This window comes from Lontra canadensis, unplaced genomic scaffold, assembly GCF_010015895.1.
Source record: "Lontra canadensis isolate GAN:19392208 unplaced genomic scaffold, GSC_riverotter_1.0 scaffold179, whole genome shotgun sequence".
Classification (NCBI taxonomy): Eukaryota; Metazoa; Chordata; class Mammalia; order Carnivora; family Mustelidae; genus Lontra; species Lontra canadensis.
This window is the reverse complement of record NW_022631173.1, coordinates 2,216,397-2,229,212: the sequence shown is the minus strand read 5'-3', so window position 1 is coordinate 2,229,212 and position 12,816 is coordinate 2,216,397. Positions and strand designations below refer to the sequence as shown.

Here is a 12,816-nt window from a genome sequence, read left to right as displayed (position 1 = left end):
TCTGGTTATACTACACTCATGAAATGAGATTCCTGTAAAGTTGTTTACATGATAATCTGATAAGTTAAATCATATTAATGGCCATAACATTTTATATATGTATATATTTTAAAGATTTTATTTATTTATTTGACAGAGAGACTGAGAGAGAGCACAAGTAGGAAGAGTGACAGGCAGAGGGAGAGGGAGAAGCAGGCTCTCCGCTGAGCAGGGAGCCCAATGTGGAACTCGATCCCAGGACCCTGAGATCATGACCTGAGCTGAAGGCAGAGGCTTAACCAACTGAGTCACGCAGGTGCCCCATAACATTTTATACTTATAAGAACTTCAAGATCCAATTAATAGAAGGAAGAATTAACTACTAAGTATAATGGGAAACAGGAAATTCACTTATCCATCAAGTATCTGTTGAAAGCTTACTTAGTGCCTGGTACTCAACAACATGCTCTAAAACTTCTCCTTTGTTGTGGGGCATAAAATTTAAGAAATAAATAAAAATAATTCTAACGGAATTAGCTGGGAAGTAGTTGAGAATAAGGAGTGAAGGAAAAAAGTTCAGTATAGGTACTGCTTTGATGATAAGAAAGTACAGTTCTCATCCAAAAAGAGAGAAGCAGGGACACCTTGTTGCACAGTCAGTTAGGCTCCAACTTTTGGTTTCAGGTCATGATCTCAGGGTCGTGAGATCAAGCCCCACATCAGGCTCCACACTCAGTGGGGAGCCTGCTTGGGATCCTCTCTCTCCTCCACCAGCTCCCCTCCTCGCTTGTGCTCCCTCCCAAATAAATAAATCCTAAAAAAAAAGAAGAAGAAGAAGACAGAAGCAGATATTGGTAACTAAGAGCAGTTTCTCTTAGTTTCTCTTTCTTTGCCAAGAAAATTCCTTAGTGAATCCTATTTCAAGTAAGTAATCAATTCCTATCTTATTTAGTTTAAAAATCCATACACTCAACTATCTGGTTTGGTTTTAGAAAGATGTACTTCCTTTACACTGGAGGATTTAGAAGAGATTCTAAAATAATGCAATGAAAGTGATAAGTCATTCCTTAAATAGATCAATCCTTGTGTGTATGTGTGTGTGTGTGCCCCTTCTTAGACCACTGTTCTATGCATTTATATAAATAACTTGTTTCATCCCCACAACAGTCTTATGGGGTAGATATTTTAATCCTCTGTACTTCATAGCAGAGGAAACTGAAGCAAAGTAGAATAGCTACCAAGCAAGGGGGTCTCAGGCCAGTGACATATGGGAGACCTATGGCAGATCTCCCAAGTGGAAAACTCCCAGAGCCCAAGCCCCTCAGGATGCCTAAAAGGAAGGTCTCACAGAAGATGGTCTCACAGTCTGATTTACTAACAACCCAAAATATAGAGCTCAGGAACAAACTGTCCTCAAAGAAAAAAGACATCTCCAATTAATTTTATGATGTAATCATAATAAGGCTACCAAATCACTAATAGATAGCAGAAGGGTAATTATAGAGCACCCTCACTAGAAACCATCTATGGACAAAATGTTAAATAAAATATTAAAAAATTAAATTTAGTAACATTAAAGAAAAAGAACATAACATGACCAGATTGGGTTTACTCAAAGTATACAAGGATAGGCTAATATTAGAAAATCTATTAATCAACTCAATAGATGCTACAAAAAAAGGCATTTGATAATATTCAACATCCATTTATAATTAAAAAAACATTCTTTGCAAACAGGGAATTTCAAAAGGAACTTTGTTAACTTGTTAAAGGATATTTAACAAAAATCTACTGCAAATAACATTCAAAGGTGTGAAACCTTAGACATGATCCTATCAAAGACAGGATCAAGACAAGAAGGCACACGTATTAGGCTATGTTGCAGTAGCAAATTAAGTTTGAAAATCAGTGGCTTAACATAATAAAGGTTCATTTCCCCCCCTGTGCTTTATAGTAAGAGAGGTTAGCAAGAGAAATTGCACTTCACAAAACTGTCCAAGGACTGTTTTGATGAGGCACACTGAACAACTTATGGCTGTATGATCTAGAACATGAGGCCTCATTATCACTGCAATGAGAGAGAGTTCATACCAATTCATTTACGCTTCACCCTGGAAGGGATCCACGTAATTTTCCTTCATAGCCCAGATAGAGTAGGCCCTATATACCTGAAAGAGGGCTTGAAAGGATGGAAGAGGACATGAATAACAAATAAGCAATAAATGTCTCTGCCACATCCATTATTACTGCTCTTATTGAACATTGTATTGAAGATTCTAATCAGTTAAGACAGAGAAATAATTTGAATAGCAGAAATAAAATTCATTATTTGCAGATGATTATTTGCAGTTTCTTCTATTAAAAATTCAAGAATATCTATGATAAGAATGTTATACAAAAATCAACTTCAAACCTACATATCAATAAAACACACAAAAAGGTAATTTTACATAAAAGATTCTTTACAGTAGGAACCAAAACTATAAGGTTTCTAGCAATAGATCTAACAAAAAATGTGCACCACATTGATGGCAAAGCATTTATAACTCTAGTGAGCCACGTGAGAACTGAGACCACCTGCATTCACCTGGTATAACTTATCAGAACAAAGAAATGAGGCCCACTTACCTGAACATGACTTGACCATGAATTTAAGGAAATTCTTGCCCCCCAAAATAATGTTACAAACCAGTAAATAACCATCATTTGCTTCAGGACATTCCCATAAGTCATTTACCTGAAAGCAGTCTGCTCAATTATCAATCAACTCCCTTCTCGAAATAATAGATTCTTAATCTGGGCAAACAATTCCCTTCTCAGCACAGATCATTGAAATGGACAAATCCTTCCTTATCAAATAAACTGTTTACTTGTCAAGACTTGCTTTAAGACCCCAATCTTTGTGTCCATTAATCCTAAACTTTTATATCACAAACTTTGTCAATTAGATTCCCTCAGTAAAAGCCCTACCTTGAAACACTGGATTTCAGATCCCAAAACCCTGTAAGTACCTGCCCTTAACCTTCCCCTTTCAGAGACACTACTCCAGCTGTCGAGGTGATGGCTTTCCCTCACTGCATTATGTCACAAACCCAGTTTTGCTTGGTATCAACAGACTATTCAGTTATTGTGGTGGACTTCTGGTGAGTTGGCAGTAGACAATCCTAGAAGCCCATTAAGATATTAATAGATATACCCTTGCTACCACAGTGAAGACCTTCAATATAGAAACTTTATTCTTCTGAGACTTCTCGAGCTTCCCTCCTGGGAGTTTCTCTGAGGTGAGTGAATCTTGGTGTTGAGTCTGGGCTCTGACTTCCTTTTGCTCAACTTCCCAAATGCTTGCTTTGTCTTCTAGGAATGCAGAACCCTTTAGTAATCTTTTCATTATGTCATCAGGTCTGAAAACTCATATCCCTAGTGGAAGTCTGTCTTTCATTAACAATACTTATATGTCTCTATCTTTGTCACTTCTTTTTGTGAGTCTATAAGAGAAAGGTCATGGGAAAATGAACAAAACATTAAGCTACTAAATCCATCCTCCAGTCAGGCCCATGGGTGAACAGGCTCCGATACTCTTACCACATCACAATCCTTATAGTAAAAACTCTGTCCTGTGTCACTTGTCAAAATATCATGAAAACTTCTTCAGTTGTTTTTCTTGTTTTCTCCATGGGAAGACATACCTTTAGGAGAAATTGCTCCCAAACCTTCCATCTTCCTAGAACTATGGATGTGTCAGGTCTCCCATTGGAGACAACAAGGGGACGGAGACACAAAGTATGCAAGCAACCCACTGGCCAATATTGACAGACTCGTGTGTTTGCCTCACTTTAGGTCTGTAGCCCCTCCAAGTTAGATTCAAGCTGTTTTTGTATATTTACACTATAATTTTAAACCATACAGTTACTGTTGTAAGCACCATAATTTCAGCAATGTCTATGCAAAGAAATCCTTCTGTAACAGGATGGCAAGCCTGGCAGAATTCAGCATTGCTGCAGACTGACAATTGCTCTTTACCTTCTAGTTCTTCCTATTCCAAGTATCCCATTTTCTCAGCTATCCTGTTCCTACTCTAACAGAGTATATTAGAAATGGGGTTCAGGTAGGGTGGGAATATGAGAGAGGGGAAAGAGAATGTCAATTCACAGGTCACCCAATGCAGATCTGATGAACTGGCCCTCCATCACCCAAAGATCCTGGCCTTCAAGCTAGACTCAAGTCATTGCATGGAAGCTTTCTTTCTTTCTTTTTTTTTTTTTTTAAAGGTTTTATTTATTTATTTGAGAGAGAGAGTGAGAGGGGGAGAGAGCATGACAGGGGAGAGGTCAGAGGGAGAAGCAGACTCCCTTCTGAGCAGGGAGCCCGATGCAGGACTTGATCCTCGGACTCAGGATCATGACCTGAGCTGAAGGCAGCTGCTTAACCAACTGAGCCACCCAGGCGCCCCTGCATGGAACTTTGAGTGGTCTTTCTTGAGGAGGACATGAGTATGTTCTATGTGAGGGAAGAAAGGTATGCAGAGATATTTTGTGTCCAAAGGGGCAGACTGTCCCCTAAAATTTGTGTTCCCTCTTATGTGGTATAAGATGAACGGGATCAGTGGCCTAACCAGGTTTCTACTTGCTGGCCACTCTTCCTCCTGTGCTTCAAGATATGGCCATGTGACCAGTTCTTGTCAATGGAATATAAGATGTGACTTAGGTCACAGCCAGGCTTTTAAGAAACAGATGCACTGTGTTGTTAATGACAAATACACTTATATTTTGTTAAGATACTGAAATAGTAAAGTTTCAGAACATCTAGCATTACATTGAATGAGTTAAAATCCAGAAGTAGAAATATAGACATGACCTGGAGAAGGATAGTGACAACGTCATGGGAACAGTGTGTAAGTTCAGGAGCAGCAGGAACAACTTAGTTGTAGGGAATAAAAAATCCAAGCAGAAAACTCTGACCTTGATGTGATATTTATTCACAAATTCAAACATTATGTAAGTGTCCACCAGATACCTATATGCCTGATAGCAAGTGAGGATAAAATGAACAAAACATTACACTTACTTTCAGGGGTTTAGGAAGACACATTAAATCCATATTCTTCCAAGTCCAAGAGGCACCCAGTGTAGTAAGGCGATGCTTAGGCATTTGAAGATGCTAAGAGTGATGTAAGGCTACTCGAAATCAACCATATATTCCACATGTATATCATAATTTTGCCTAAAGCCAGGTCTGCTTCTCCACTTCCACTAAGGTGGTTTCCTATCCCTTTCAAAGAAATATAAGAATTCTCTGGCTTGAGAGTTCTCATAAAATTTATTTTCCCCAAATAGTTTAGAAGTAATGGATAAAGAAGTGGAAGCAATGTTCATTTGAATGTCTAGCAGTAAAAAGAAGGAGAAAGAGAGGATGATAAAGATAGGGGGATGCAGACTGAGAGGTATTTTCTTTTTCAGGAGCTCTGCAGAATTTGTTTTCTGTCATTTAAGATGGGAAAAAAATTGTTGTTCAATTATAAGGCTACATGTAATCCAGTGATATAATCCATATGAAATGCTTTAAAACTGGAACCCATTATATACATTTTAACTTGATTTTTATTATTATGTTTGTGGTCAAAAGAGATGGAGCCAATAAATAAATAAATGCAAAGAAGGTGTTAACATTATTAAGAAGGCAGAGTAGAAGGAAAAAGAAAGTGGAAATTAACAGAAAGACTGAAGTAGAGATGAAGATAATGGAAGATAATTCCATCCACAACTGACTGACATTTTCTCTGACAAAGTAGAATATGACATTATGTATGGAAAACGAGAAGGAGAAGAAGTAGAACTTAGGTTGGACTGTGTGTTACAGAATCAACAAGAGAACAAAATAATCAACAGCACTGAAGGCCAATTTGAAGCTAGAAAGGATATCTTTATAGAGACCCAGGTAAAAAGGGTTCTATTAACCTTTCCAGAAATACTCTGTTATTAGATGTATATCCATTCATTTACTCATACGCTGATTACACATGGCATCATTGATTTTTCAACCTTCACTTCCAAAGTCCCTGCAATGGACTGAACTGTCTCTCTGTAAAATTCATATGTTGAAGTCCTAACTCCCACTTGACTGCATTTGGAGTAAGGGTTTAAGGTTAAATGAGGTCTTTTGGGTGAGGTCCTAATCTGAAAGGGTTACTGTTCTTAGATACCGGAGCTTGCACTCTCGTGCACTCCTGTCTCTCTGCCATGTAGGACATGGTGAAAAGGCAGCTGTCTGCAAGCTAGGAAGAGAGCTGTCACCAGGTACCAAACTGGCTGGCACCCTGATCTTGTACTCCATAGCCTCCAGAACTGTGATAAAATAAATTTCTCTTGTTTAAATCACCCAGTCTATGATATATATTATGGTAGTCCAAACTAAGACAGTCCTCATTTAAAAACAAATATTTTGTATTGCCTTCGTTTATATCTTGAAATGAAATGTATTAAAAATCAACAAATTGTCTTAACTGTAGTAAAAAGAGAAATTAATGGAACATGACCTAAAATATGTATTTTAATACATAAATGCTCAAGCATGACTGTTCTAGAAAACATAAGGGATGCTTACACTCATTTACATAGTTTGGAGTTTTAAAATGTAAGAAGATCATAAGCCATTCCATACAAGAAAACCAGGAAAATAAATGCCTATACTTCACAGTGTAATACTATACCATATATTTTTAACAAAACAAAGTATAAGCTTTATAATATATTTGTATTCCTATAATATGTATCTCAAAACAATATAAAGGTACCTGTGTTTTATGTAGAGTTAGAATTGTTCTAATAATTATGAACATGTTTTTCACCTCCATTATGGTTGGTGAGACAGATAAAAGCCATGTGGGACATAAGAATTCCTCACCATTTGGCATTGTCCCACTATTACAGAAAATCTAGCATCCCTGATTATTAAATATCAAGAGTACTTCCCCTAAATTACTGTAATAATGGTACCTGTTATATCTAAAATGCCACCTTGACAGTGGTACAATCTCCACTGAGAACCCATATACTAAATGAATGCCTACGACACAGGCATATTGGAACTACATTGGAGAGAAGTCAATGATTCGGGGGAGTAATGGTAGAAGTGAAAAGAATACAAGCACTTATGAGAACAGTTGGGTTATAAGGCTTCCAAGGTAAAGAGAGTTGAGTTTGGTCAAAAGAATAATGATCAAACAGCTACAAATCTTAAAAGGGGAGGCAGCAGATATAGAGATAAGGAGATGTAAGAAAAACAGAAAAGTAAGGATGTTAAAAAGCCGTTATTCCTCAGTACTTACCCTCCACTCAAACGAAACTAGTTGTTTCTCTTTTCTCTTTTCTCCCAGGACCCTGTATATATATAAATCCCAAGACTTTTTTACATTGCTTTCCTTCTCTTGTCTATGTAAAATATATTTCAACAGAATTCAAGCAAAGTCCTTTTCCAGAAATTTTTTTGTAAGCACTCCCACCTTTATGACTTTTTTTTACTTGTAGAAATCCCAGTGTTCTATTCCCTGAATATTTATTAGCCAGCTACTATGTGCCTATAAGAACCTTTACTCTTTCCATAGAGAAGATAGCAGTCTTCAATGCTATATATGCATTTCAATGAAAATCTACCCCTTGAATATAAAAATAATCCTGTGAATTTACTTGCCACCTACTGCCTTAACAAGGATAGTATGAATGATCAACTTCACTCTAACCCTAAAAGTGAAGAATCCAGAAATGACAGTGGGAGAGAATTAAAGTTCAGTTCTTTCAAAGAATTCATGTGGGAAAGAAGATTGTAAATATATACACCTATCTTTAAATGGACCAGCTAACATAGAACTGGAATACAGTCACTCTAATAAGATAAAGATTAGTAGCCTATAAACTTTATCCCTGTCTCTCCATTCTGTATTTTTATATATTTGGTTTACTTGTTTTCTCTTAACAACCCACTCAGACAGGGCACCTGGGTGGCCCAGTTGGTTAAGCATCTGATTCTTGGTTTTGTGTCACGTCATGCTGGAGTTGGGCTCCACACTCAAGGCAGTCTGTCTGAGATTCTCTCTCCCTTTCCCCTGCCCCTCCCACTTGTTCTCTCTCTCTCTCTCTTAAATAAATCTTAAAAAAAATTGTTCACACAATACACATATATTAGGAATCCATACCATATATCAGCTAATATGCTAGGTACTAGCAATTATCAATAAGCAGATCAGTAAGGTCCCTACCACCCTGGAACTTAGAGATTAGGAAAACAAGCATATTTTAAACAAAGATGCAAATAAAGATGAAAATAAATACATGATTATAAAAATCATGAAGCATAACTTGAAGGAAATGTATAAAGACAGGCTTATCCTTTAGGTAGACCAAACGAGGGTGGCTACCCTGCAAGATAAGGAATATTATGCTTTTTGACCTATGTGTGTACACATGCATATATATTACACACACCAGTGTGCATGTACATGTGTGTGTGTGTGTGTGTGTGTGTGTGTGTGTGTAATACATTCCACATAATAGGACAGATCTGCACCAGGTGAATTATGCCAAGCACACACTCTTGCAGCATCAGCCTTAAACAAGGGCATAGCCATATACACACTATGCAAGAAACAGTTCCACTAATACCAATGCTATACTCATAGTCTATGCAAGTGGTTCTCAAACACCAATCCTTGGATAGATGGCAAGAGAGCTGCATCAGAATCACCTGGAAATGTTTTAAAAATTAAAAAATTCTAGTCTCCTTTCTCAACAATTTCAATTTAGTACCTGGAATGAATTTTTAAAAAGTTCCACCTAGATGATTCTGATACTCTGTTAGATTTGAGTTCTTAGTCATACAGTGCCTTGATTCATTACTTAACTGTTCCATATTTCCTTTATCATGCCCAAAAGCATGGCAAAATACTCAAACTATGCTGTTCAGTGCTAGTAAACACAGAATAGATTGTCTTCAAGTAAATAAGCAAAGGTATTATAAGGAAAGCTATGATTTTGTTTTTGTTTTGTTTTCTCAAATACACTGACACACCTTATCAAAGAGCTTTCACTTAGGAACAGAAAAGACAAACTCTGAGATGATACTTATCAAAATGGAGGACACAAACTATTAGTGGTATGGCAGATAATTTAATATGGTACCCAAAGTGATTTTAGATGATACACAGGATTATTTTACATGGCACATGGATATACACTAAATAACACTGAATTACAAAAGAAAACAGGTATTATCTTTTCAATTCTCTTTCAGTCAGAAACCTTCAGTTAGCTATTGGTATGTTTCCTACACCTCTCTATCGTTGCTTATCTCATTTTAAGAAATAGAGAACATGCCTCAGAGCTTTTGGAAAACAACCTTTATCTAGCCAGAACTTTGTAACATTGTTTTGTTTTCACTGTATCCTTTAGAGCAATCATCCATTTAAAGCATAAGATATTGATTTTTCATTTATAGTAGTGAGGTAAATAAAAAGTGAATTTAAAGAAAACAGCACAAATTACATGCAGATATTCTAAAAATTGTAAGGATGGTCTATAAATGAAGTTGAGAAATAGTACTGTGCAACTTATTACTAAAAATAACAACCAATTTCTCTGGTCTATGTCTCTCTCTCACACACACATACACAAACACATTCAATAAGTAATTGATCTAAATGAATAATCAAAAGCCACAAATTGTTGTACAAAGACATTCAATGAAAAGTCTGCTCTATCACTTGACATTGTAGCCAAAATAATGATATTCTATGATACAATATTGTTTGTCCATTTTCTTGACTAAATGATTACAATAATCTCTGACCATATGTATAAGAAATGTACATTTATGTGCATTATGGCTTTTATGTGAAAGCCAGGAAAGTTATCATTCTGTGATTTATACTTACATACCTTATAATCCTTGGGTCGGTAGCAGCCAAGATGAGCATGATCTGAAAAAGGATGTATAAGAGAATTAAATTATAGATATTTCATATCAAAAAGAAGAAAATTTGGTTTCATATTTGATTTTTGCTATGATTTCTATGTTTGTTTATAATTTCTTTGATTTCTATGATTATAATTTCATACAGCAGTATTCAAAAGTATCTTAAAATCCTTCAATAATGCCATATGAGTAAAGATGATGCACGGTAAGCTAAAATCTGTATCCATTCTTCAGTAATTAGGTGATTACACAAATACTATTTTCATTGGAGGTGGAGATATCAGAATATAGACCAGAATAATTTTTTGTTGCTAAATCAATTCACCTACATGGAACGGATAATCTTTAGTAGATAAACCAGTTTATGATGAAATATAATTTGTATATATATATTTGATAGGTATTGCCAAACTGCAAGTGTTCCCATTCTTGGGAGTCCACACTAGAGTCAAGTGAGTATAACGGCAAGAGGACCAGCTTTAGAGTGTGGTAGCATAGGTGTACAGACCTTGTGACAAATACATCCGTACTACAGTTCAGTCACTAGCACCTCCTGTATAACCTTGAACTCATTATTTAGTCTTTCTAAGTCTCATATTCCTCATCTGTCTCATGTATTTCTTTCATAAATTGTTTTAAATACTATATCAAGTATTACATGTGAGGCAATAAAATAAATAAAATAAAATAAATAAAATAAACTAACTTCATCATCAACATCATTACTCTCACGTTCTAAGTCAAACAAGCCTAAATGCAATTTCTGATTCCACCACTTATCAAATATATTACTTTGGTCAAGTTATATAAGTAATCCGTGTTTCATTCCTCATTTTAAAAGTATGAAGACAATGCCTACTTTGCCTCGGAGAGTCATAGTAATGATTAAATTATACCGCTTATGAAAGTTCCTAGCACAGTATCCGTAACAAAGTGGATCATAAAACTATTCTAATCTCTCCTGGGATAAAGACCACTATATTGCAGATGCAGGTTTTGGGTTTTCCTCATTACTTAAAGGAGTCAACACTTAAGTATTATAATCTCTGTATACTGACATTCAAGCAAATCAGAACCATAATTTGCAATTCTACTTCCTTATACATTCTAGTCAAAAGCATTCTAACATTCTATATTTTATTTTACCAAACCACCTTATTAAAAAAAAAGAAATGACTATATATAGAGAGACCTAGGAGAGTCAATTGTCAGTCAATTAATTAGCTTTCTTTTAAGGCACAAGATCTTGTTTATCAAGTGTCTTGAACCATTACAGTGACTAGCTGAAACATTGTCTTGCACTCAAGGTCAACTTTACCCTTTAAGTCAGTAAGACTCAACTTATTTCAAGTGCTTTTCAAAATTAAAAATAAAAATAAATCCCAGCTCAACTTCTCTTCCATAAAGTCTAATAATGTATAGCTGGCCACAGCAGCAGAAATAAAAGAATGATATGGACATAAGGAACCTAATTCTCCACACGTGCTAACTTTGAAAATTAAGGTAATAATTTCTGTACTTGGTATATATCCTTTCTGGCAGCTAATGTAATATTAAAAGTATCAGTATATTAAAACTCCAGTATGTCTTCTGCTTTCCACAAACCATTTATAAATCTACCCTAACAGAGACAGATTTATAATTTTCTTTTATTTTTAGAGATCCAGCTGTTACTGAGGTTCCCGACGCTTGCATTTCATCACCCTTACCGATAATTACCCACTAACCTCACTAACTGTATTCTAAAAGCAGGAGATAAAGGAGATAAAAGTTATGGCCCATGCTTGTGAAATGCTTGTAATTTACCTTGGTTAAGTTACACAAAGTTGAATAACAGCAGCATAAAAGAAGAGGCTAAGCGAGAATGGTACAGGCAATTAATGCTATTTAAAAAAGTCATATCAGAGATTAATCTCTCAAGGTTGAAGGCAATCAGAGAAAACTTCCTAAGGAGGAGAAAGCTAACCTGAGCATTAATGGATGGGCCACACTTAAGAGAAATATGAAGAAAAATTAGAGCTAATTCAGACTGTGCATGTATTTATGTGTTTGTGACCTTGATCACCTTTGACTTTACTTCTTTAAACCTCATGTTTCTTGATCTGTAAAATGGAGATAAATAATAGTATCTAAAATTCTTTTTTTTTTTTCTTAAGGATTTTATTTATTTATTTGACACAGAGAGAGAGATCACAAATAGGCAGAGGCAGGCAAAGAGAAAGGGAAGCAGGCTCCCCGCCGAGCAGAGAGCCCAATGTGGGACTAGATCCCAGGACCCTGAGATCATGACCTGAGCTGAAGGCAGAGGCTTTAACCCACTGAGCCACCCAGGCGCCCATAAAATTCTTGATTATTGTAATTAACCAATGAATATTAGTACTTAGAATCAAGGCCAGCAGAAAACACATTCAATAAATGTTAACTATTACCTGGTTCTCTAATAACCTCATGAAATAGAATAGGTGTTACGAATTGAATGTTGGTCTCCTCCCAAAATTCCCATGTTGAAGTCCTAACCCCCAAAGTGATGGGATGTTTGAGTAGTAATCAGGATTAGATGAGGTCATGCAGGTAGAACCCTCATGATGGAAAGAGCATCTTTCTAAGAAAAGACAGCAGACAGCTTGCACATGAATATGTGCTCACACACTCTCCCTCTCTAAAACTGTGTACACAAATATGAGGTCATGTGAGCATACAGTGAGATGGCAGCTTTCTACAACTCAAGAGAGGAGATCTCAGAATGAAACCTACTTTGCTAGCACCTCGATTTGGGGCTTCCTAGCCTCTAGAATTGTGAGAAAAATAAACATCTCCTGTTTAAGTCCCCTGTCTATGTTATTTTGCTGTGGCAGCGTGAGCAGACTGGTAGAA

The 12,816-nt window shown here is 36.2% G+C and overlaps 1 protein-coding gene across 4 annotated transcripts in view; it reads right to left on the bottom strand.

The window, feature by feature from the left end:
• SPATA6 (spermatogenesis associated 6) overlaps positions 1 to 12,816 on the bottom strand; it is a 133,551-nt gene that overhangs the window by 53,318 nt on the left and 67,417 nt on the right. For all 4 annotated transcript variants that reach the window (XM_032846647.1, XM_032846648.1, XM_032846649.1 and 1 more), the window contains one exon: positions 9,906 to 9,946. In XM_032846647.1, coding sequence (XP_032702538.1) covers positions 9,906 to 9,946 — 41 coding nt within the window. The remainder of the gene's footprint in view (positions 1 to 9,905; positions 9,947 to 12,816) is intronic.